The following is a 26,656-nucleotide window of genomic DNA, read 5'->3' as shown; positions in this document are numbered from 1 at the left end:
TTTAGTAGAATCCTTTCATCTTGTCATTTAGGGTTCCTTCTAATCCAATCCCAAAATCCCCTCTCCGACAGGAAGATTGAAGAACGTCATCGGGTTCCAATACCATGATGACCTTTGGTCGAAATTCCTGATAAAAAAAAAGCAAAATGGCTATATCTTCGCTTTCTATTCTTACAATATGCAAATCCGAAGCCGAATTGTGTAGAATCTGTTTATACCTTAAACGAGCTTCGGCTCTTGAACCACACAAAACCATTATCAGCGACGAGATCAGCTGCATTGAGAACTGCGATGATATCCTGCTTGAGCTTCAATCATTAACGTTCTGGGACTGCGAATTTCAGTAGTCTCGAACTACCGTTGTTTCTATTTCTTCTCCATTCTTTTACACGCACACCGTTCAGTTGTTCACCCTTCTCTCCTTCTCCCTGCTGGCCTTCGTTCAATCCATTTAAGAGAAATAGAAAGTGATACCCGCCATTTAAGAGAAATGGAAGGTGATTCCCGCCAACACGCCCCGAAAACGCCCCACATGCACATCTCAGAAACATCTCCCAATAGACGGTTGGGATGTGCTGTGGGACGTTTTTGGTCGCTTTCTGTGGGGGCAGATGTGAATTCGAATCCACCGTCCTTCGATTACACGTGGAGCTATTCGCATTGGCCACAAAAATTCCGATCTAACAGCTGCACAAACTGAAAAGCTTGGATCCGGACAATCCGGTTTGGGTTGTATATGATCAGAAGCGTTATAAAACCGGATTGACTCGGGCAATCCGGTTTGGATGTACGCCTTCTGACCCTGCTAACGGTTTTAACATAAACTGCCCGCCCGACTCAACTACTTTGCCCAGTTGCCCTACAGACATCGTATTGGGAATTGGGAATCTTCAAATATTTCCCATTTGAAGAACTTATTTTAAAATATATTAAATTTTAGGGGTATTTTAGATATAAGATTATGGGAATTTGAAGATATTTTAACAATATAATTATGAAATCTTAGGTTATTTATAAGTTGGAAGAAATTCAAGGGTATTTTAAAAATTAAAAAATTAGAAAATATTATAAAATTTACCACTGTGTTTAAGGTGGATTCGATGTAAACCCATCATCGATTTGAGGCAAAAATATTTGGGTTTCTCTATCCCTGCCCTATCCCTGTTTAAGATGGGAAAAAACCAGCTTCATTTGTGGCAGGGCGGGGTGGAGCTCCAAGGGGAAAATTCACATCGTTATTTAGAGTGCAGAAATCTAACGGGTTCAGTTATAATTTATAAAACACACCCTTTCGACCGAAGTAAGGTAAACTGGATCCAGATTAGCCATGATAGTCTCCTTAAGCCACAAACCAGGCGCATTCTATACTTGCCTAGCTGATTTGAAATTCAGTGCTAATCCTACGGGTGTTTAGAATAAATTTCAGGAAACCCTAACGAGGTAAAAATGTAAGAAATTTATCTAAAACTCCATTTGACTTCACTAACTATGCTTAAAATTATCTAAAACCCCATCTGTGTAGCTCCTAGTTTTACCAAACAAAAAATATTTGACTGTAATCATAAAGATTTGCATTGATCAGGACTATCCATTTAATACACTAAAACCTAGCATTAATTTGCCCTCGTGTTCATTCTTTGTTTGCTCAAATGGGTTCTTCAATTGCAGGTTGGTGGTACTTTGGTCATTTGCAAAACAGCCATTACTCGAGAGTATTTTAAGCATATTAAATGGACCAATTAGCAAACTGTTCATATTTATCCACCCATCTATGTAACTTGTACCTGCAGCTGACTTTCCTGCTACAATTGCCTCTCTTTAGACTGTTCTTATCAAAAACATAAAAACCAAAAAAAAAGTCCAATTCCGTAAGAGCAAATGTTTTCTTCTGTTATTAAATTAGAGAATAGGCAATTTAACAAGATTTCAACCCTGTTGCTCTGGACTGTTCTTATCAAATGTTTACTTCTGTAATGCATTTGTAAATATACTATTTTGTATGAGAGCAATGTATAAACAAGTAGGAAGAGCGATTGCAAGCTGCTAGAGAAACAACTGTAGATCAGTTTCAGCCTTAAAATAAGAGATGGATGATTATTCTCTACCAGCCAAAGACCAAATGAGCTCACTGAGAGATTGCTCATTCTGCCAACTTTGAACCCACCTTGCTTTGTTCCTGATTTGTTTAATCCTTTGCTTCAAGTTCATCTCAATTGAAGGATTGGCACGTGTTGCAAAAAATGCCTCGAACTTCATCTGCTTTGTCATTGCTACAAAACTATAACAGAAAATATTTGGTTAAGTATGTCAGAAGGTTTCATTTTAAGATTAACATAATCTTTTTGCAGATTCAGAACGAAACGTTTCAAATATTATTTATGATGGTGTGCGATCTGGTAGCTCTCTGCTGGAGGACAGCTCGGACGGCGGACTAGATAGGTCGCTTGGTTGAGCTACAAAGAAAGAAAGAATATCAGAGTACCCTTTGTCAAAAAAACTTAAGGGTACTTTAAGACAATAGCTAAACAGTAAGGGTGGATTTAGTCAATTAACTAAACAGTAAGGGTAATTTAAGGAAATTGCCCTTTGTTTTAATATAAATGACAAGGAAAACAAAGTTTTCATTGTAAAAGGGGAAAATATGACTCAAATATATTTCAGGCTTTTCAGCCTGAAAACCTTTCCACCCATTTTATATTAAAACAACACAGCCTTAGGGTTAAAAAAGCCACCCATCAGTTGCCAAACTTTCATATCACGACAATATACACAAAATTGAAGTCTAGTGGGTAAACCAGAGAGTGCTGAACAATATTACAAAGCATAAAGTGATGATTTTTCGGATCATGGAATATATTACCATATACTAGTCAAAGAAGATCAATGAAGTGCATAGGTGAATGGCTGATGAATTGCATGGTTAGAAGTGAAAGGGCCAAATGGCCAATTCCCAATGTTGATTCTGGTTATCCAGGGTCTTGGGAGGGGTCACTGGATATGGACCAAACTTTTGGCAATTTCTTGCAGAAAGTGGCTTCTCAAACTCTAACTGCATTCTCATGCTTGTCATCTGAGATTTTACCATTGCACCAAGCAGCAGGTTTTAAAAATAAATTATATTATATGCAGTGTTTTAAAAACTGACCTAGAGGCTGAACTGTTTTCCCCTCCAGGTGGCAGGTCAAAGGTTCAACCGTCCAGGTTGAACAGGTGAACCTGTCACATCATTATACATACACACACATTCAGAATACATAATTATGTTCTGCATTTTTTTTATTTCAGGTTTAATTTTTATAAATTAAGAAAGCTAAAAATTGAGATTTAAGGCCAAGAAAGGAATTTTTTGGTAAAATTATTGGGCCAAGACCTTGCAGCACATAGTTCGTGGGAAGTTACACAAAAGCTAAAAACCCTAATCTGCCCACCAAATGCAAAGTTATGCTGTGTAAAAGTTTTTGCACCTCTTCGCTTTATTTTTGAATGGACTAGATCGATCATCTGTTTTCATTTCCACCATCTAGAATGCAAAAAAGGCACCCCAAAACCAATGGTCGCAATACCCAAACAGCTTATCAAATGCAAAGTTATGGCCTCTCAAAGTTTGCATATATAATTTCTATTTTTTCTTCTTAGGTTTAATTTTTGACAAAAATAACTTATATGTATATGATAATCTAGGCAGAAAATAATAAATTCATAAATACATAATTTTATGGATGCCCTCACATACACATACACAGATACACTTACATAGATATAGGTACTATTAAAAACTTTTAACCTAAAATTAAAAATACACATATTGTAATTTGTAACTTGTGACCTGTAGTCCAAGTAAAGCAGGTTGACAGTTCAATAATCCTGGTTGCTGACCAAGCCAACGGGTTTCTGAGTAAAGACTGGTTAGGGGTTAACCAATACTGGAATCATGACAGGATGATGAACCAGATGGTGTGACCAGTTGGGTCAACAACAGGTTCAAAACCCTAATTGTATGGAGCAGAATGTTGAGCAGTTAAGAAACAGCATGTCCAAAAAATGAGTGTGGTGTAAATGTGAATGCTTAGATAGATAAGTGGTAAAACTAGAAAGGACAGGGTCAGAAATGAAGTCACAGGAAGGAACCTTGGAGTAGCTCAATCAGGTAATAAAATGAGAGACAGTGGACTGACATGGATTGGTCACATGCATAGAATACCATCTACAAAACCCATTAGAAGAAGCAATATGTTAACAAAAGAAGTAATGTTGCTTTTCATTTAATACATACTGATGTTTGAGGACCTTATTCCATTCCATGTATGGGTGGCTACAAATATTTCATTCTCTTTGTTGATGACTACTCGTGGTATACTTGGATGTATTTGATGAAGAGCCGAGATGAAGTTCCTTCAATCGTGAAAGGCTTCTTTAGTATAGTGGAGACACAGTTTGAGAAAAAGATTAAGATTATTATATCTAACTACGCCAAGGAGTACTTTGAGAAGCACTTACAAACATTCCTTGAAGAAAAAGGAGTGGATTCACTAGAGTTCTTGCCCTCATACTCCCCAACAAAATGGGGTATCAGAGAGGAAAAACAGACATGTGAGTGAAGTTGCTAGAGGCTTGTTATTCCATAGGCATGTTCCAACTCGGTTTTGGGGGGATGCTGCTCAAACAGTTGTTTATCTTATTAACAAACTGCCCTTGCAAACCCTGCATCTCCGGTCTCCTCATCAGCTTCTTTTTCCTGATGAGGATACATTCCATCTTCCTCCCAAGGTTTTTGGGTGTGTTTGCTTTGTCCATGACATGAGTCCTTCTAGGCTGAAATTTGATCCAAAATCTATCAAGTGTGTCTTCTTGGGTTATTCTTCTCTCTAAAAGGGGTATTATTGTCATGACCCTTGTTTTGGAAAAAGGTATGTGTCCAAAGATGTCGCATTCTCTGAGTCTACTCCCTTCTTCTTTGTCTCTCGTCCTTCTCTTCAGGGGGAGGACGTTAGTGAAGATCAAACTCCCTTTTGTACGCTGATTCCTGCAACTGATGTTGTCAATCCTTCTTCTTCTCCTCCTCCTCCCTATGGTTGTAGTAGTCCTCCTGTCGTGCCTCCTCCTATTCTTCGGTCTTGGCATCAATGGTTCGTCAGACGAAGAAAGAGGATGAGATTGAATGTCCATTACAATTTGACCTCCCAGACTCAAGTAATTTGGATTATGAACCTCTTCCTATTTCCGATGCCTGTATTGAATCTATTGTTGAGCCTCCTCTTATAGATTTTGACCTCAATCTTCCTATTGCAATTCGTAAAGCAAGACGGACATGTGCTAAATATCATATCTCAAACTATGTCTCTTATGATACTTTGTCACCCTCTTATTGTGCCTATATCTCTTTTATTGCTTCAGTTTTTATCCCTCACAATGTTACTGAGGCAGTGCAGTTCCCTCATTGGAAGGATGCTATGAACCAGAAAATGGAGGCACTCAAAAAAAACCAGACATGGGAAATTGTTTCTCTTCCAGAAGGCAAAATTCTTGTTGGATGCAAGTGGGTTTACACAGTGAATCATAAAGTTGATTGCTCAATTGAAAGGTACAAAGCTCAACTTGTGGCAAAAGGGTACACCCAGTCTTATGGCATTGATTACCAGGAAACGTTTGCGCCAGTGGCCAAGATGAATTCAATCCAAGTTATCATGTCTCTTGCTGCCCACTATTCTTGGCCCTTGTATGGATGTTAAGAATGCCTTCCTTAATGGAGACCTTTAGGAAGAAGTTTACATGGAACTTCCTTCAAGAGTTAACATCCCTAGGAGTGAAGGAAATGTTTGTCATTTGAAGAAATCCCTTTATTGGCCTTAAACAATCCCCCCGAGCTTGGTTTGACAGATTCGGGAAAGTTTTCTTAAAAATTGGCTTCTCACAATCACAAGTTGACCATACCCTGTTTATTAGGAGAGCAAATGGAAAAATAACTATATTGATAGTATATATCAATGATATTGTTATCATAGGGGACGATATCTCTGGGATTGCTGAACTGAAGTCTTTCCTTGCTACTGAATTCGAAATTAAGGATCTCGGAAATCTCCGATATTTCCTAGGGATTAAGGTAGCAAGGTCAAAGAGGGGCATTTATATTTCTCAGAGGAAATATGTCATTGATTTGCTTCAAGAGGGAGGAAAATTAGATTGTAAACTGGCTGAGACTCCAATTGATCCCAATCATAAGCTGGGAGTTGATGATGGAGATGTCCTTCCTGACAAAGGTGTGTATCAGAGACTTGTTGGTCGCCTTCTCTACTTGTGTCTGACTAGACCAGATATATCATATGTTGTGAGTGTAGTCAGCCAATACATGCACAAGCCTAGATCATCTCATATGCAAGCAGTGAATAGAATACTTGCTATTTGAAGGGATGTCCAGGAAAGGGGATATTGTATTCTAATCATGGGCATTTGAAGGTAGAGGCCTATTTTGATGCTGATTAGGCAGGTTCTATTGATGATAGGTGGTCTACTTCTGGCTATTGTACTTTGGTGGGTGGTAATGTTGTATCTTGGAGAAGTAAGAAGCAATCAGTTGTGGCTCGACCTAGTGCAGAGGTAGAGTACAGAGCTCTGGAACATGGAGTCTCTGAATTGTTGTGGTTGAAAAACTTGTTGACAGAAATGAGAGTGCAAATTGATACTCCAATGATATTATATTGTGACAATCAAGCTGCCATAAACATAGCCCATAACCCTATTCAACATGATCGTACAAAGCATATAGAGGTTGATCGACATTTCATTAGAGAAAGAGTTGCCAGTGGAGATATATGTCTACCTTATGTGAGGTCTGAAGACCAGTTGGTTGATTGTCTTACTAAAAGTGTTCCCAAATCAAAGCTCGACAACAATTTGAACAAGCTGGGCATGATAAATATCTATGCTCAGCTTGAGGGGGAGCGTTAAGAGTGTGAGGGCATTTCTGTCCTTTTGTGTTTTTTTTGTATTTGGGCACCTATTCAAGGGCACCTTTGTAATTTTGCTTGTAAAGAAGAAATAAAATGTCTCTTGGTGTGAACAATGCCACACCAAGCATTCTTCTTTATGAAGGATTTGACCAAGTCAATGTTGTGAAAAAAACAATCCTTATAAAATCCAGTTTGGAGAATGGGTTGGGGTCTGACTGTGCAGCCCAGTCAATCTCAGACCAGTACAAAATACTTGATGGATTTGTATTTAGTATTCTAAGAAAATATGGAGAGTGCATTCAATATGATTCTAATTTGAACATGATGTCCAGTGGTTCTGTCAAGCTAAGTTAACAAAATCCTGCTAACTTCCTGATGCATGGCATGTTGTCATATCATCAACAGATATAAGTCCTGAAAATAGCGATATACCAAACATAATTTTTTATAAGAACTTAGAAACTTAAACACCTGAAATGTATCATCCCCAAGATAATCTTGCAGCATTCGAATAACAGCAGAACCTTTTTTATAGCCTATGGCATCAAAAAATTCTTCAACTGAGCGAGCATGGTGCATTTCCACCTGAAATAGATATCTTTTAGGTCAAGAAGAAGAGCATAAATGAAACATGCATCATGAAGTAGAGTGAAACAACAAGAAGAAAACAGTGGAAGTGAATAATGTTTAGAGAAACAAAGTGTGTCAATTAATATTGACCTTTTATTTCAATTTTCTATGAGAAACATAAAACAAAGTTACTCTTGTTATGTATGGTTTTATATTCTCAGGGTTCTACATCTAATTATGTTCGCCCTGATTATAAGGAGTGGGGCAGCTGCCCACACCACCTTGTGCTCCAATTTTCTTCTCTCTTTCCCTCTCTCCTCCCCAAACAGAAACAAACCTTAAAAAACTTACCAATTCGTATTGAAAGGTAATTGAAATTGTGATTTTGATACAAAGACAAAAGGTGTCTGTGCCACAAGTAATGGTAAAAAAAAGAAAGAAGCCTTGTGATATTAAGGAAAACCCTATATTAAACAAAGCATCAAAATGATTTTAAATGTTAAGCAAAAAATCTTTAGATTATTTAAACTGTAAAGAAAATGTAGTAAAGTTTTCTCTTCTGAAGTCTCATCTGGTTTTATGATGAAGCCCTTCCAATTGGTGTAAAAAGTGTATGATACAAATATAGCCCAGCAATAGATGGATGTTAAGAAACCACATCTGCTGCACCTTTTTTGCGCTACGCTTGTTCTGCACTTCCTTTCACTGTGATGGGTATCCATTACGCATGTATAAATACTCATGAATGGAAGTGCAGTAAATTCTGACTCAGGTATCAAGTGATTTATGAGTCTCTGAGGACTAAGGCTGAAGCATGATGTCTTTTCTGAGCTCTGCATCATATTGATATTGAGATATAAGCCTCTACACTTCTCTAAAAATACTTGTATATTATAACAAAAGATATTTAAAGCTGAGTCATTTGAATACACATGCCCAGGGTTAGATTCACATGATATTAACCTATCACTAGCTATCTGGTTTCCCAATCTCAAGCAACATATTTTTAATTTCCAGGTTCACCATGACTATGTAGTGAAAAGAATTCTGAACCACGGACAATGGCAGCATAGATCCTGTAGAGTTATATACAGTTGATAAGATTTACCTCAATAGGGTGTGATTCTTCCAGTGCATCAATCCGTAGACCTCCAGTTGTTTGTCCAAGAAAATGAGACCAAATTTTCCAGTCAGGAAATAAACGGTCAGTGGCTAGGTAACTCACCTAAGAACAGAAATATCGATGAAAACAGCAAATCATTTGCAACATGAAAGCTCACCGATGTCCATTAGGCATATAATTTAAATATGAACTATAGATATTAATACCCATGTTGCAAATCCCTCATTAAGCCATAAGTGAGTCCACCATTCCATTGTTACCAGATTACCAAACCACTGATGGGCTACTTCATGTGCTACAACAATTGTATGTTGGACAGAATAACATAATCATTAAAATGGCTTCAAAAGAAATTTCAGGTTAGACTAAAGTACAGAAATTGCTTTATATCTCAAATTTCTTCTATAAATACCCCGTATAGCAGAGCTTTGTTTTGGGGGTGGGGGGGTGGGGGGGAGTACTTAAAAGCCTTAAAAGCTGTAACTATTTAATACAGAAGAAAATATATTCATAGGCTTCAACGGTAATCTAAATATATGAAACAAGTATACCAAGATATAAAGATTACCATTTGCCTGTTAGCAGCTGTAGAATGCAAATCATCATGGAGCAATTCTACTTCACGGTATACGACCAAACCATAATTCTCCATAGCCCCTGTGGCAAAGTCAGGGACTGCAACCATATCCAGTTTAGGAAGTGCATATGGCATCGAAAAGTACCTACGCGAATTCATAATGAGTTAAAAAGAAAATGAACTGAATTCAGAGTCAACAAAGTCATTACTTGCATGCTAAGGAATCAACAGAACCAGAACTCAAACTTTTTTTTGTATTGCTCGGTTGATAATGTGTAACATTGAATCACCAAAAAAAAGGAAAAGAAAGATAGAACAGAATATTAAAAAGCATACTTTGTATATAGATCAAGTGCCCTTACAGCAACATCTAAAACAAACTTCCCTTTATCACTCTTACCAATTGGGCAATATACACGAACCTTAATTCCTACAAGCACAAATTAGAAGAACACAAAAAACAAGAGCTAATAGTCAATCAGATAAAAGAATAGAAAAAATATAAAAGATGATATGCTTGGGCATACCATCAGCTGTCGTATCTTCAATGTAATCAAATAGACCGACTACAAAGGCTACCAAGTAAGTTGACATAATTGGTGTTCCCTGGAAATGAACAGTTTTGAGATGCCCATTAAGCTTTTCATCAAAAACAGGCATGTTGGACAATGCTGTCAACTCAGATGGCACTTCTACTGTCATCTTGAAAGAAGCCTGTAGAAAATAATTGGTTGATTTTCTGAAAATTGGAAAAAGAAATTACCAGTTTTACTGAATATAGACCTAAAAACGGTTAAGCATAGTTGATTAATATTTAAGTATGTGCATATATGCATTTAAGAAAGAAACTCAAAAACTGAAATACTTATGGGGATTCTTCCCAAAAAAATGCAGAAAAACTTGGCTCGGATGCAAGGGATTATGATCAACAATTGAATTTATGGGGGACCCCACGAGAGAGAGTACCTTGAGAGCAGGTTCATCCCAACATGGAAAACACCGCCTTGCCTCTACAGCTTCGAATTGTGTAACTGCCATGTTTTTCTTCTCTCCTCCGACCACATAGGTACTGTTAGAGAAGCTAAGGTTAATATAATTAGATGGCTAGAGTTTAACCAAGAAAGGAACAGAGGGAAAACATATATATGATCTGATGACCTTCTGTAGAATCCCTTCCAAGTGTTCGTTAAGGACTCCGGATAACTTAATTCCCAAAGTCCCATCTCCCACAGTGAGAACATCATCGAAGGCCAAAACAAGTATCTCGTCATCGTTATCCACTGATACATCTGATGGATAACCCACCTGCAAATAAAGTAACCCAAGAATGGGACACTTAACGTAAAAATCAAGTGGAACTCAAATCAATTACCCGATGATGAGAGGCCCTGAACCAGACGCCATCGATGGCAAGATCAAGCGCGTTTAAGACAAGGAACTTGGTCTCCTTGCTTATGTGGACATCAATCTCGACGTCACCGCCGAACGTGCATGATGATAGATCGGGCTTCAGCGTAAGATCATAACGTCTTGGGATTGCAAACTTTGGTAGCCTGCTCTGGCCTTTGAATTGTTCATACTTCTGTTCCATCCCTCTCTGTATAACTGTATCAGTGTATGTGTGTGCAGAAATTGAATTATACTTACAGACTTCGGATAGATATTTATAGGGCGTGAGGTAATAGTGAGTTTCGATTGGACGTCCATTATCCAGAAGAGCTCTGGATACCGATGGCCAAAGAGAGTTGCTTGTTCGGTTACACCATTGACTCATTGACTGCCAGACCTCCATTGTTTTGCAGGTTAATCTCCTTCTCCGATAGTCAATACAGAGTTACGGGCTATTCAGGAATGCACAGGTACAACAGAATTGGATCAACTACTATTAGGTTACACCATTCATCAATAGCCAGGGTTCCAATCCAACGGACCCATCTGATTTCTGTCTTTGCACTGCATCTGCATTATCGACAATGACAGTAAATTAAGAAACTTTCAATCCACAGAGCCCCCCGTGAATATTATTCTCTAAAAATTCACATTCCGTTATTTTCTAAAAACTCACATACGCATTTAAGGATTTTATATAACCAAATTACCCCCTTAATGTTCAATCAAACTTATTAAAATATTTGCAGGTTGGACCTGGTGCGAGGCCAGGCCCGAGTCAATTTAGTCAAATAAAATACTTAGGTTTCATTCGCTTTATGGAGAAAAAGTCGGTTAATAGGGCTGTTGTTTGGGGTTTTTACTGTTCAATCCACCCCTAGGTGGAGCTACTAGTAGACTAGGGGTGGATTGAATCCTGTCCGTCAATTGATGTTAAATTCATGGGCATGATGTGATAGATTAAGATGAGGCTCTAAATTTGATTTTTGAAGGGGGGTGTAGACCAAAAATTTCTAACTTTTTTTTTCTACATTCATTTTTCAGATTTATGGGGATCCTTAAAAAAAAAACAATTCTTAAAAGAGAAACACGTACTCGGATAAGTGAATAGATTTTTGAAAAATAAACAGAACATTAAATGCTTAGATAGACAATTTTTATTAATCATTAATAACTAACAATAATTTAAAGGAAATGTGAAAAATAAATAAATGGTGAAAGTCATGGGAAAAAGGTGTGAATTCGAGTTCACATCTCCGCTATCTATTGGAAACATCTTCCGATGATATGCAAAAAATGATGATATTATCATTGAGAGATGTTCTCAATACACAGAGGGGATGTGTTGTGAGACATTGTGGGGCGCAGATCTGAACTCGGTGAATTCTGCAGCTATATCCCTTCCATCATTGCCCTGGTAAAAAAACATTTGTTTAATGTATTACTTTTTTTTAAATACCTATTTTATCTTCATATTTATTAATTCGGGTGAAAATTATTCAAAAAAATCTTTTAATTTTTAACTTAAAAATTTCTTATATCATATTAAAAAGCGTAAAGTATTTTTTTTTTTGTAAACTCTTATAATTGAATGAAATCTAAAAAGACAAATCTAATATTTTGACTATATTAAAATATTCCATAACAAGTAGTAAGGAATAAGGACAATTTTATAACTTCCAATTCAATTGTGGAGACAACAATGTTTTTAGTTTGGTAATGAACCTAGACAATAATGGAAGGGAGAAGGGAGGGTAACTCGTAAGATTTTTTAAAATTATAACCTCAACCGTCCTTAGGGGAGGTTTTTATCACTCTCACAAATTTTGTCTAATAAATAAATAACACGAGTCCAAATCAGGTAGGGGTGAGCAAAAAAAAAAAAAAACGATTAATTAATATAGAAAACCGACCGATATATATATATATATATTATAATTTAATATAATATATATTTTTATATTTTGATATATTATAATTTAATATATATGTATTATATATAAATATATATATTTATAATATATGATATATTATTTATTATTTGAAATATTATATTATATATATATTTATATTTTTATTATATATTTAGATATATATAATATATTATAAAAATTAAAAAACTAAAAAACCGATGAACCAACCAACCGATTAACCAATTGATTTCGGTTCAATTTCGATTATCAGTTTTCTAAAAACCGGTAGTACCGGTTTGATTAAAAAAAAAAAAAGACCCTGTTTAGTATGAGCCCTTTGTAAGGAACTTTGCGTGTCAAATTGTGATTGGTTACACAATTTCCATCTATTGGGCTTGTTCCTTGTATTAGGAGGACTTACCAATCAATACAGTAACAGGCCAAAAATCAGATTTGGGTCCAAAAAAATGGACTTAGTGTAAAAGCGGTTTTCCATTTTTCCCCAAACTAGCTTCGTTGGCGCGCAGGGAAGAAAAAAGCACCAGAGATAGAGGGAGCTTTCTTCTTCTCACTTTTTCTCTTAGGGCTCCTGTTTATAGGTTTTATGCTTTAGCAATGAAGCTTGCAGGACTGAAATCGATTGAAAACGCTCATGACGAATCAGTATGGGCAGTTACTTGGGTTCCTGCAACTGACGCCCGACCTGCTCTTCTGCTCACTGGATCTCTCGACGAGACTGTGAAATTATGGAGGCCAGACGAGCTCGTCTTGGAGGGTACCAACACGGGTCACTGCCTCGGCGTGGTCTCTGTCGCTGCCCATCCTTCCGGAGTGATCGCAGCTTCTGCTTCTCTCGATAGCTTTGTTCGGGTTTTTGATGTCGATACAAATGCCACAATCGCCACTCTCGAAGCTCCACCGTCGGAAGTCTGGCAAATGCGGTTTGATCCCAAGGTCAACTAGCTTACTTTCTCTTGTCATTTATTCTTATTTGCAGCTTTTCTAAGGTTTTAATGTGAAATTTAACTTAAAAAAGCTTTTTGCTGTTTATTTTTCAATCCATTGATGAATAGATTAATAGAAGGGAAAAGAAACAATTTAGTATTTGCTTAGTTTTAGCTCTTTGATTCGACTATTTTCTTTTCCAGAGTATAATGAATCGGCCTTTAGGATTGCTTATCTTGGTTTGGAAGCAGTTCAATCAGTTGATAGACTCAAAACTCCATTACCTTCTGAACTCTGACCTACTTCAGAGGGTCTACTCTTGAGTTGAACTTAAAATTTTAGGTCGAAGCATCTCATTTACCTATTAAGTATAGGGAGAAGATTTTATCTCTATGGAATTTGGCCATGGATGGATAAATAGCTCAATTAGAAGGGTTTGTTTCACCACTGAAACGTATCAATTGCTGCTGTCCATGGTAGTCTAGTAGGTATTGTACGTTTGACTAGTCCTCATGGTTGCTGATTTTGCATATTCTCCAGCATTTATGCAGAATCCTTACTTTGAAAAGCGGAAAGCAATTGAACAAATAAAATAATCAGCAATAGTGAACCCGAGGTTAAAAGTAACTTGAACCAATCAAAATAACATGGAATTTGACACTTATTGTCCTTGTACTGTTTGCGATTATGTATATGAACAACAAAAAAAAATCAAAACCAGATTGTTGAGAGTGATGATGAAGTACCTTATATTGATAAAAAATGATAAAATACCTTATACTAGATTTAGAAAAATAACAATTCTAATTTTAATTTGTAGTCCTTGACACTGCTAGAGTAACATTCGAAACTATGTATTTTTATGATGCAGAGAAGATTTGTGCACGGACAAAGATGACTCTGAAGTCAATAAACGGGATGGAAACTAGTTTCTCAGAAACCAGACTGGGTTTGACTGGAACTTGAATGACTATGGTTTGATTTATAAAATAAAAATAAAAAAACCAATAGCTATAAAGGGACTGACAGTTCAAACAGTAAATTGAGCTGGCCATCCTTTGTTTTTTGATAGGAAACGGTAACTTTCATTAGAGAATTGAAAAGATTACAGCCTTACCACCCACAAAATGGATGGAAAAAGAAAATCAAAAACTTACAAACAGTCCCAAAACAAAGCCTCCCTAGTAACTCCTTGCTTAGATAAAGTGTCAGCCATTCCATTTGCTGACCTTCTTACCCATTTAAAATGCACCCCAATCTCCCTTGCTAAGCTAATAATCTCTCTCAGAGGCTGTCTAAGAGACCACACTCCCAGGTTTCCAACTTGCATCCACCCTATTACATTGGCAACAAATATGGAACCTAATGACAAAGAATTATTTCATCAATCATCATAATATGTCATTGACCAACAAAATGGAAAATGTATTCCATCTAGAATCTGTGACAAGTGGCAGGAACAAAAATGAGATGGTTCTAATTACTCTGCCACTCCAGACATGGTACAAACACATTATAGAAATAAATCTTAAGAGCTCAACAGAGCATTTAATAATCTTAATCTTGAATTGATTGATGAGGTAAAATGTATTTATACGTAATCATTTAAGATCATGGCTAATTGAGACCCCAATGCACCAGGAACTGCTACTTTCCCCATCCATGCAGTTCTCTTGATATGCCTACATTAGGACTTTATTTTAAGTTCCCATTTTTCTTGTCTACCATAAACCTTATTCTTTGCAATTTGATCCCATACTATTTTGTGAACTTAATCAGAAAATTTCTGTCTGTCAATGCCCAACAGAATCAAAGAACTTACACTATTTTCTGCCCTTTGTGCCAAATTTCTCTCACCAATATCTATGTATGCATGGGATCTATTAAAGGTCGCACTTCCCAAATCTTTGTTTAGAAAATGTAGGAATTAGTTTATACTAGCCTGTTAAACATTGTGGTCTTTAATACTAGCATCAGCATCCCCTGGCTGTTGCATTTGTTTGTGTAGCAGTCCTTCCTAAGTACCGGTCATTCAAGTCATTTTCTAGCTTTTCAACCCCAGCTCCTTACAGAAATTTAATTTGCTGTCAATTGTAATTACCTATAGCTCACCTGCTTTCTTAGTTTTGTGGACTCACTTAATGCAACCAAAGTCTATCATGCCCTTGGATGAGGTTTCCTTAAGCATGTTCATCCTTCTTGGCAACTAGCTTTAAAATTTAAAAGAACTCTGATATTAAATGTGCTTGGGTGAGAATAGTACTAGAATGGGTGACATCCTAGGAAGTCCCCATGTTGCACCAGTACTTTTATAAATTCCCTCCTTAGTAAACTCATTTTATTTGCCTATCAAAACAAAAAAAAAAAATTAAAAGAAAACATGAGATAGATAAAGGTTATTGGAGGAGAACATTGTCTTGATGGAAGATGTGCTAAGGTAAAGGAATCTACTAAGGGATATTCTTCAAAGAAAGAGGTTTTCATTTCAAAATGTTTCCGACCATGAAGTGTCCTGACCAGGATCCTCAAATGGTTGTAGAAGATTATCATGATCAAGCCAAATTATCCCTGTTACAGTGACGTTGCAACTAGGATCCAGTACTGCATCAATGTCTGTATTGTATAATTTTGTTTTCTTGAGTTACTAAAATTGTTATTTGTTCATTTAAAGTTACCACTGAAAAAGAAATGGAAAGAATGTTAGACTTACCAACTAAAAGAAGTTTTTCATAGTTTGAACTTTGAAGCTTTATACAATTTCCTTTCCTGCAAAATAAATACATATATTACTTTGGGGCCATTTGTAACAGCTGAAATGACTGAATTATATGATAGTGCTTTGTCTTTTAGTGGATAAAATAATCAGCCTAACATGCCTTTTAACCATTGAGGAGTTTGTAACCTACTTAATGACTTATTCACTAAAAGACAAACAATAGGCCATTCTGTTTTTTTTTTTTATCAATAACACTTTCATTAATTCATCAAGAAAATTTACAAGTGGAAGACAAACACACTTATCTTCCAAGAGTCACAAAGAACTTCAAGAAAGGAAAGAAGAAAATACAAAGATACAAGGACACTAACATTACAACTTAGCCCAAAACAAGGAATCCCTTTCTGCCCCTTGTTTTGCTAAACCGTCAGCTAGGGAATTAGCTGATCTCTTAATCCAACATGTCTTAACTTCCATTTCCCGCACCAGCCATTTGAATTTCCACTTCTCATTGTTATACTTCCAAAGATCATTTTGTTCTTTAGTCAGCCACCCTATCACCACCTCTGAATCCCCTTCAATTATAAGTTTCTTGATGTTCAATTCCTTCGCTTTCTGGGCTCCTTCCATAACTGCACATATCTCAGCTCTAAGGGAGTCACCCACTTCAATTGGGCCTGAGAACATAGCAGAGATGACCCCATTTTCATCTCTAAAAACACCCCCGATCCATGATTGTCCCGGGTTTCCCCTACTGCATCCATCAAAGTTTAATTTCAAGAATCCACTAGGTGGGGGGGTCCAAGCCACGCTCATTACTGACTTGGTCTGCGTGCAACTTGCAATTTCACCCCACTTCCTCAACATGTCATCCACAGTGTAATCTGTGAATATTTCCAGAGATTTCAACCACTGTACCGCCCTAAACTGTATGATAGCCCTCAAATCTGTTGTCACTCTCTGAGTTTCTGAGAATATCCTAAAGTTCCTTTCTTCCCACAGTGTCCAACATACTGCAGCCCTTAGTCCTCTCCACATTGTCCTTCCCCTTTTTAACCGCCACCTGAAGAAGGAGGGGGCGAAAAGGCCCTTCCAGCTGCATTCAAATAAGGAGAAAGCCCAATCCCACAATGACCTCGCGAAGTGGCACGACACCATTAGGTGAAAACCAGTCTCCCCATCTGCTTTACACAGAACACACCACTGAGGTGACAAGCAAGTATTGGGTCTCTTCTTTTGGAGTAGATCACCAGTGTTGATTCTTTCCAGATAGGCTTCCCAACAAAAACTACCAACCCTAGGAGGTATAGCTCTGCACCAAACCTCACCAACAGGAAAAAGGAACTGGGTAGGACTGGTGGACTGATTTAAGACTTTGAAGAACGAAGCACAAGAGAAAATGCCATTGGGGTTAGGTGTCCAAATTCTAGAATCCGCCCTAGTGGGGTCTAAGACAACATTATCAAGAAGTGTAAGAAGGCTCGAAATACAGTCGAAGTCTGAATCCCTCAAATCCCTTCTTAGACCCAAGTTCCACCCAATCCCAGAAGTGGAAGAGGACGGGGTGGTGAAAGACGAGATCAGCTCATTTTTCAAATCAGAAAGAGCGTACAAAGACGGAAACTGATCCTTTAGAGGAGCGCTCCCCACCCAGGTTTGTTCCCAAAATTTTATGGAGTTACCGGAATTCAAGTCATACCTGATATTAGGAATGAAAACTGGTAGCAGGTCATGAATGGCTTTCCAAGGAGAATTGCTTGTGATCCTAGCTCTGATTCCAGTGTCCCATCCGTTGTGCTCCAGCCCATGAATACTTGCCACTATTCTAGCCCATAGCTTCTCCTTCTCCATAGGAAACCTCCACAACCACTTCCCCAGCAGAGTCGTATTCCTTCTCCTAATACTCCCCAGCCCCAAACCACCACACGACTTACTCCTGCACACTATTTCCCAGCTAACTCTATGATCCCTCTTCTCTTCTCCCGGCTCCCACAGGAAATCTTTCATTAACTTCTCTAATCTGTTAGCAATATTCACTGGGATTTTAAACACCGACATGAAGAAGATGGGTAAGTTAGCAAGCGTGGCCTTAATTAATGTAATTCTCCCGCCAAGAGAGGTAATTCTTCTTCCAGGATACCAATCTTTTTTCAAACCTTTCCATCACCGGATTCCAGAAGCTCTCTCTCTTGGGATTATCACCGAATGGTAATCCTAAATAGTTCAGAGGCCACCCCGTGACTTCACACCCCAGAACTTCAGCACTCTCCCTGATCTCTCCCTCCTCCAAATTCACCCCCACTACACAGCTTTTCCCAAGGTTAACCTTCAAATTGGACAGTTGCTCAAACAGTTGTATCACCGACTTTAAATTCTGATAAACCTCACCTTACCACCTTCACAAAACAGAATCGTGTCATCAGCAAACTGTAAATGTGTGAGGGGGGTTTCCATCCTCCCAACCCTCCAGCCTCTAATGAGCCCCCTAGAATCTGCTTTGTGAATCAATTTCCCCAAAACCTCTGCAATTAAAATGAACAAGAAAGGAGAAAGGGGGTCTCCTTGTCTTATACCCCTACTGGCTGGAAAGAGATCTACCACTGTCCCATTCACTAGCTCTGAATAATGACAATTCCGGACACAGCCCATGATCCACTTGCACCATCTAGAATAGGCCATTCTGTTCAGTCATTTCATCCATTCTTAAATAGTCCCTTAGCAATAGTTTATAGTATCCATCTTAAAAGGTTCAGAGTATCCATGATTTCATGAAATACCTACTTACACCAGTATACATGTTTGTGTTACTCAGCTTCCCTTACTTACAAGTTGGTTAATAATACAATTCTAGTAGTTGCATAGGTAGGTTTTTAGTCCAAGAACCACTTTGTGATTAAAATCCTACATTAGTTCAACATCATAGGGATGCTCACCTTAAAATACCCTGGGGAGGGATTGTCGATGTACAAAGATTACCTCTTTATACCATATCCATTTAATGAGTCTGCGATTTCATCAGTGTCTCTGTGTTTTGGAGTATTGTTTTACTGGGTATAGGTAATTTGTTTTCCTGGATTATAAGGTGTCGTGTACTGGGATCAGGATGGTTACTAGCTGTATTTGGATAATTGAAATTAGCCATTGTGGAAAACTAGAAAGGCAAATATTATCTGGAAGTGTATTGTGATATTACATCCTGCTGTGCTATCTGAACTGAGCTTGAACTTTTTATCAATGGACCATGACCCACTTCTGTGGTCTGTTGCAGATCCATAGTTGTCAAGGCCACACCTGGGCAATAAAGCATTTTTTGGATCACCTTATGCTTTGTCTCAATGTTTCCATATGGGAGGTGCCGTAATTTTAGGTGTAATGTTGATAAACCATATCATGTTTGTACAAGGAAAATGTTTAAAAGGGCATCATAAAAGACTAATTTTTATCATTAATCCTTTCTAACTATGATCAGAATGTGGATTCTGCCCCTTCAGTTTTTTACTTTTTGTTTCTTAATAAGATATATTCATTATCATCACCTAGGTGATGTGGTAACAAGGCACTCTGCTTCCGCCCAGTCTTAGTGCCCTGAAAACTATGTGCAGATCTAAGATTTTTTTTCTGCATGGCATTCCCTTCTATTGGGTTAATTTGGATTCACTAGCTTCCAAGTTCCAAAACATGCAGGAAAAACTGACTTATGTCCATTTGGCCAAGCTTCTTGTTGCACATGCAAGTTCATTACTTTATACCATGGGTAGTGAAGGCATAGGCCTTATAGTATACTAACCATGTCTTACAAAAATTGCTTAATGCTCATGTTATTGGTTTGCACACCTTCCAAATGAGTCTGGTAAAATTAACTTATTTCAGCCTAATAACCGATGGCTCCAGTTGGTCAAGAAAAGAAGGCTTTGGCATTATACTTGATGGAGGCAACCTAATGACTGAAAATGCTGATACAACTCATTTGAGTAATTCACAACGTGTTCTCAACTTTTGTTTGTTATCAATATTAGATTTTGTAAACGCACTGATTATTCATTCCCATAGTATGGTCACACAAAATACTGCCACATCCAGGTTGTATGGGCAGAAATATGATTATGGTTGTCGCTTTATAGTTTATTGTGGTTCCCCAGTCTTTAGTTGCATGTGTTTGTGCTCACTTCCCCATTAATTTGTTTTATACTACATGCAATTTCTAGCCTATGATCACATTGCAGTTGGACTTTTTGCTTTTGGTTTTCAAGTTACAATTTCTTATCTAATTTTCTGTGAGGTTGCCACCATTCGTAGGCTTCTTGCATGCATTATGAAACTAGTTAGCGAGACTATCAAATACTAATAATATCAACTCTCTATTCAAAAAAAAAAAAGCTATTGCAGTATTACCTGTATACCCAATGCCTTAATTAACACATGAATACTGAACTAGTTCTTTTAATGTTTAAACATGCTGAATGCATTTGACCTCTTTCAGGGTACCATTCTAGCAGTTGCTGGTGGAGGCAGTGCATCCGTCAAGCTGTGGGACACTGCAACATGGCAACTATTAGCCACCCTAGCTGTTCCACGCCCTGAAGGATCCCGGCCCTCTGATAGAAGTGGCAGTGGTAAGTTTGTCCTCTCAGTCGCATGGAGTCCAGATGGGAGAAGATTGGCATGCGGTTCCATGGATGGTACAATCTCCATCTTTGATGTAGCCCGGGCGAAGTTCCTCCACCATCTGGAAGGCCATTTCATGCCCGTGCGCTCACTTGTGTACTCCCCAATAGATGAACGGGTACTTTTTTCAGCTTCAGATGATGCGCATGTGCACATGTATGATGCAGAGGGTAAGACCCTGGTTGGGGCTATGTCAGGTCATGCAAGCTGGGTTTTGAGTCTGGATGTGAGCCCAGATGGTGCGGCACTAGCCACAGGCTCCAGTGACCGCACTGTGCGGCTTTGGGATCTAAACATGAGGGCCGCTGTACAAACAATGAGCAATCACACAGACCAGGTCTGGGGAGTGGCATTCCGCCCACCAGGGGGAACTGGTGTCCGGGCAGGTCGGCTTGTGAGCGTGTCAGACGATAAGAGCATATCTTTGTATGATTACTCAGGAAGGTAGCAAGTTCGTTAAGATGGTGGGATGCTGATGATTTGCTTCTGCTTCAACATGTGCCTTTAGCTTCTTGCTAATTTTTATTTTTATGTTTCGAAAAAAACTGAAAAAGTTTTGTTCTATTTATCAATTTCTAATTCTAATTTATCTTTGATTTTGCTGGCGGAAATGTTGTGATCATGGAATGCAAGGAACTTTAACATGTTTAAGTTGTGAAATGTTTGACTTTATCATTTTTTTTCTCCTGTGTTGCCCTCCCACTAATCTCCTTTCAGTCATTTTAGAGTTGTTTTTGCAGTTGTCTTCAATTGTAACAGTCATGAATGCAATTGTAAAAGGAGAAAGATAGATCAGCTGCAACCAGCAAAGTGCTTCTTGGTTTTCCTAAATTACTTTCCTTCTAAATTGGTTTACATTATTCATTCAGTCTCAAAGTCTTCTGTCCTTTCTAGTCGATATAATTCCCTATTCTTGTGGTCTTAGAGTTGAATGCAAGAGCAATTTTTATTTTTACTCGTAAGTCTTAACCATTTGCTCTCGATCTGATACTCAATACGAGGTTCAAACTTTTTATCTTTTGACTCTTGATCCGCCGGTCTAAAAGGAGTTTTGATTAATATTATTTTTAATAAATAAAATATATAAAATACTGTAATTTTATTAAATTAAAAAAAAAAACAAAAAAGAGAATTCTCCGGATGTATTGATATTTTAAACCTTGCCTCATCCCTCGCCTGACCTCCCTTTTCAGCCTTGCATCGAGAACATCTATGTACTTTTATGCTCATCTATGTACTTTCATGTGGAACCACTGATAACGGGGCTACACTAAAAATTAAATGATTGCGGGCCCCATGTATTTTAATATTGATGTTGAGCGTAATCATTGGTTATACATGAAGTTCACCCAATCCTTTTTCACCAATTTTGCCCACCAAGAAATGCAAATGAAACTAGGATATGGGTATCCTTTGGGGTAATTGCATTTATCATGTTCTTTTATTTCTCAAACAAATAAAACAATGACCCTTTTAGCCATAAAATACCATTATTAAAAAGGACAAGTTTGTCCCATCCAAGAAGATGGCTAATTTAAATCTTCATGCTTACATGTCAGTGTAGCTTATGCTAGTGTTTAAAGAGAACCATCTAATTATCTGCTGGAGTTCCATGTCAAGCAGCTAGATGACAAGATGTTAAGCTATGTGCCATAATCAAAGGACTTGAAACAGCTAAAAAGGAAGGATTCAAAAAAGTCCTTATATTTTTTGATGCAGCGCGAGCGGTGACAAAAATCCAAAGTAAAGAATACAATGACAACTGGATTGAAACAATGCTTTTAGATTATATATGCATTTTACTAAGATCATTTGAGGAGGTTCAGATAGAACATGTTGGACATGAACGGAACACTATAGCTAATTTTTTTGCTTATTGGTCTTGTATATATAATATTAATATTAGCTACATATGTAATAGATTGACGGTCTCCCCTTCATATAAATAAATTTGCTAGCATTGCTGGCTTTCTATTGCCAAAAAAAAAAAAGAAGAAGATGGGTATCACTTCAGGAAAATAAAATTTTCATAGACCCCACACCTTTTTTGATATTCAACTTTCTCCCCTCTCAAAATCCAAAAATTGAACGAGTCCTTGTAGGTAACCAAAAAAATTTATCATGATATAAATAGTTGAGAAACCCTTCTTCCAACTGAGGTCACCTTGGGCACACTACATATAAAAAACAAGAAGAAAAATATTAGAAAGGCACCAACTCCATTTGGAACCACTGAACTCCAGATTAGTTTAATTGTGAAACAAGTTTGTGAACCCACCATAATCCCTCAACAAACATATTTTCAAACCCTAACTTTAACACCAGTGGCCTTAAGTGAAACCAAATCAAAATTTAATTTTATGGCCAAAATTCACATCATATTCCAACTACAGTTTGAATAATTTGAAGAGAATGAAATACTTTTTGGGTGAAATAATCTTATTTTCCTAGGCCAAATAATTGTTCAATGCACACATAACTTTTGATGAAAACTTGGAAACCCATACTGTTTTCTACCATTAGAAGTTGCTCCATCACTAAAAAGATATACTCTAGAGAGCCCCTCATCCTGAAGTTTCTATCAAAAAATACCCCTTGTAAAATCATTAACCACTAGTCATCTACCTCCAGTTAGTTCCCTTGATACCAAGGGTAAACTTCTTGCTCAAGTACCAGTAGACCACCACGATATATATGCATAATATACATGAATACATGCATATAATTTTTTTTTGATAAATATGAATACATGCATATAATGCGTGCCAAGTTTCAAATTTTCACATATGGTGGATGATGATAATGCTTGATGTAATTCTTTTTCTCACTATAGAAGCAAATCAGACAGTAATTGAATCTCCATTGATTCACAAGATGATAGGCAGACCCTTCCACGGAGGACAGCATATCATCATGGATTCACCAACTCTCTGCAGGCACTAGAAAGTTTACTCTAGACAGTGAACTCTACCATGTACCGGTTACTAAAATGGGTATATGGAAAAAAACGTCATTCAGAACTTTTGCAATCTCATAGATACTTTCTAAAATTGAAATTCAATGCTACAAATGTTGAGGTAAACAGGAAGTACCAACAAAACCATTGTCTAATTGAAAACACTAACTAATGCACCATAGAAGATTCTCTCTTTCTCTACCAAACCTTGAGAACTCAAACTCGTTAAATGGTTCTCAATCCTACAGAGAAGGGAATGCATAAAATTGCAACGCCAACAACTAAAGAGCAAAAGAGCAGTAAGCATCCTAAACTTCCAATTCCCACAAAAGGACTAATGTTTTGGAGCCTTACTCAATAAATACTTCTTTAGAACATCCATAACCGAACCAAAATCTGCCTTCACTTGCATTGGTGGGTTAGCATGGCGGCAGGCCATATCCGCAATTTGTTTTGAGTGGTAATCAATCTTGGATTGTGTGAACTTCAGTCCATGAGCTGTGCTGACCACCACCGTCCGGTCAGTAGGGCCAATAACGCCACTGTTCCTAAGTTTAATCAATGCTGACAAAGCAACACCAGTATGAGGACATATGAACATGCCAGTTGAATCTGCTAGGGCCATGGCATCCATCAATTCCTCTTCAGTTGCTTCTTCCACAATCCCATCCGAATTCTGGAGAGCAAAGACAGCTCTATCTATAGAAACTGGGTCTCCAATTTGTATAGCAGATGCAAAAGTAGTATTAGCTTTCACCGGCTTGAATTCACCCCACCCCGACTTGTAATAAAGGTATAGAGGGTTGGCATTGGCAGCCTGAGCACAGACGAGTCGTGGGATCCGATCAACAAGTCCCAATTCTTTGCACATCCGGAAGCCTTTATAGAAAGCATAAATATTACCCAGATTTCCCCCGGGAACAATAACCCAGTCTGGCACTTCCCAATCAAACTGCTGCAATATCTCAATGGCAGCAGTCTTCTGCCCTTCAAGCCTCAGACTGTTCAAAGAATTCGCAAGATATATTGGCAGCTCTGCCGTAACCTCTCGAATCAACTGCATACATCCATCAAAATCTGTATCGATACTCAAAACAAAAGCCCCATTTCCAATTGGTTGAACCAACTGGGCAATTGAGATTCGATTTGCAGGGAGAAAAACAATGGACGGAATACCCGCTGAAGCACAATATGCGGAGAGAGCAGCAGAAGTATCCCCAGTTGAAGCACAGCCTACGCCAACAACCGGCCGGTTCATCTTCCTCAACCGGTTGACCTGACTGACCAAGACAGTCATCCCCAAATCCTTGAAACTCCCTGTGTGACTAATCCCACAATGCTTCACCCACAAATCATTCATGCCCATAAACTGTTTGCCAAAACGCTCGGCCCAGAAAAGGTTGGAATTGCCTTCGAAGGCGCTAACAATGTCATCGCTGTCAATCTCCGGAAGGACCCACTCCTTTTTACTCCAAACGCCGGAGCCGTAGGGCCACGTCGTCTTGCCTACTCGAGAATCGAATAGGGATTTCCAGTACTGACCATCAAACTTCTTGAGAGCCTCCATGTCGTGTTGAACGTCGAGGAGGCCGCCGGAGCGGCTCCGATAGACGATCTCATCAAGCGAGTAGAATTCAGTGGAGCCGGGATCGGCGTTGAATGGGACGTATTTGGCGGAGAAGCCATGCTTGTGGGTGGAGGAGTTGTGGCGGCGAGCTTCGTCGCGGATGTTCTCATCGGCGGGGCGGCGGTGCTTCAGGACCGTCGAAGGAGATGAGGGTTTGTTGGTATTTGAGTGATCAGGCGAAGAATCACATTTTATGATGATGGGGTGGTCGTGGACTCTAGCATTTCGACTGATGGATTTTGGTTTTTGCCGGAGAGAGCAAGGAGAAGCCTGAAACAATGAACACACTGCCATTTCTGTTCTCTCTTTCTCTTTTCTCTCAGAAGTCCGAGGAGAGGAGAGGGGGCGGCGACGGCGGGCAGAGTTGTTTGGTTCTGCTAAATATGGAGGATGGAGACTGGAGAGCGAGCGTACCGGGGACCGGGAGATCGAATCGAATACGTTGCGAGCAACAAGTCATTATTGCCGTTTTTCGGGGTAAGGCAGCAGCGTGGGAAAATTTTACTAAAACCGGTTTTCTGAAAATCACTTACACCTACCTACTAGTGTTTTTAAACTGACCGGAAACGGAATCGCTTTTACCCCGGTTTGCGGCCAGTGGTTCAATCGTCCGAGTGAAAAAGTCACCTTTTATATAATAATTAGGAAAATTTCCATATCATACCCTATATTTTACTTGGAGTGACAATTTAATCTCCAAACTTTAAAATGAGACAACCCAATACCTGAATTGGTTACTTGGAGTGACAATTTATTCTCAAAACAGTTTTTTGTCCAAAAACCGTTTATTTGGTTAGCGAACCGCTGACTTGAGCGGTTGAACCGTCAACCATGGTTCAAAGTATCAATACGCCTATGCGTATCGGTACTTAGAAACACACGGAAATACTTTTTTTTTTCAAATTTTGGTTTTTGGGGAGCTAAAAATGGGTTTTTTTTATTAAAAAAAAAAAAGATGGGTCCCAAAAACAAGTGTTTCGGGACCCAAAAGATATGATACGACACGCCCAATACGGGGCGTATTGTATTTACTTTTTGAACCTTGCCGGCATCAACCCAGACAACAGTTTTGGCCTTTTTTTGTTTTTTTGTCAAAGCGGGTCATCCGTTTGAACCGAATAATTAGACTTTTTGACCCCATAATGGTTCCCTATCCGGTCCAATTTTAAAAACCTTGGATGGGGAGTGGGTACCTGCTCTTGAGTTTGGCTTGGTGTGCAGCATGGCT

General features: G+C 38.3%; 2 protein-coding genes and 1 pseudogene across 3 annotated transcripts; 1 reads left to right on the top strand and 2 right to left on the bottom strand.

Moving 5' to 3' along the window:
• Positions 1 to 1,869: 1,869 nt before the first annotated feature.
• On the bottom strand, positions 1,870 to 11,469 carry LOC104600634 (aminopeptidase M1-like; annotated as a pseudogene). Its single transcript, XR_016079371.1, has 9 exons — positions 10,590 to 11,469; positions 10,376 to 10,522; positions 10,184 to 10,286; positions 9,745 to 9,931; positions 9,554 to 9,647; positions 9,209 to 9,362; positions 8,626 to 8,742; positions 7,419 to 7,532; positions 1,870 to 2,278 (listed from the first exon to the last, which is right to left on the bottom strand). The product of XR_016079371.1 is annotated as an aminopeptidase M1-like (transcript).
• Positions 11,470 to 12,956: 1,487 nt separating this feature from the next.
• LOC104600633 (WD repeat-containing protein VIP3) lies at positions 12,957 to 21,520 on the top strand. The gene is made up of 2 exons (XM_010263697.3): positions 12,957 to 13,473; positions 20,661 to 21,520. The coding sequence occupies exons 1-2, from the start codon at positions 13,135 to 13,137 to the stop codon at positions 21,291 to 21,293; spliced, it is 972 nt and encodes a 323-aa protein (XP_010261999.1). The 5' UTR covers positions 12,957 to 13,134; the 3' UTR covers positions 21,294 to 21,520.
• A 2,335-nt stretch (positions 21,521 to 23,855) lies between these two features.
• On the bottom strand, positions 23,856 to 25,876 carry LOC104600632 (threonine synthase, chloroplastic-like). The gene has a single exon (XM_010263695.3). It carries the CDS (start codon positions 25,720 to 25,722, stop codon positions 24,136 to 24,138), a length of 1,587 nt encoding a protein of 528 aa, XP_010261997.1. The 5' UTR covers positions 25,723 to 25,876; the 3' UTR covers positions 23,856 to 24,135.
• Between the last annotated feature and the right edge of the window lie 780 nt (positions 25,877 to 26,656).

The sequence above is a fragment of the Nelumbo nucifera genome, chromosome 8 (assembly GCF_055504915.1).
Source record: "Nelumbo nucifera cultivar China Antique chromosome 8, China Antique-T2T, whole genome shotgun sequence".
Classification (NCBI taxonomy): Eukaryota; Viridiplantae; Streptophyta; class Magnoliopsida; order Proteales; family Nelumbonaceae; genus Nelumbo; species Nelumbo nucifera.
This window is presented reverse-complemented; position numbering and strand designations above follow the sequence as displayed.

Coding starts and splice junctions, on each gene's coding strand:
- LOC104600633 (XM_010263697.3), top strand. CDS start 13,135: ATGAAGCTTGCAGGACTGAAATCGATTGAAAACGCTCATGACGAATCA. Junction 13,474..20,660: donor AAATGCGGTTTGATCCCAAG/GTCAACTAGCTT, acceptor GACCTCTTTCAG/GGTACCATTCTAGCAGTTGC.
- LOC104600632 (XM_010263695.3), bottom strand. CDS start 25,722: ATGGCAGTGTGTTCATTGTTTCAGGCTTCTCCTTGCTCTCTCCGGCAA.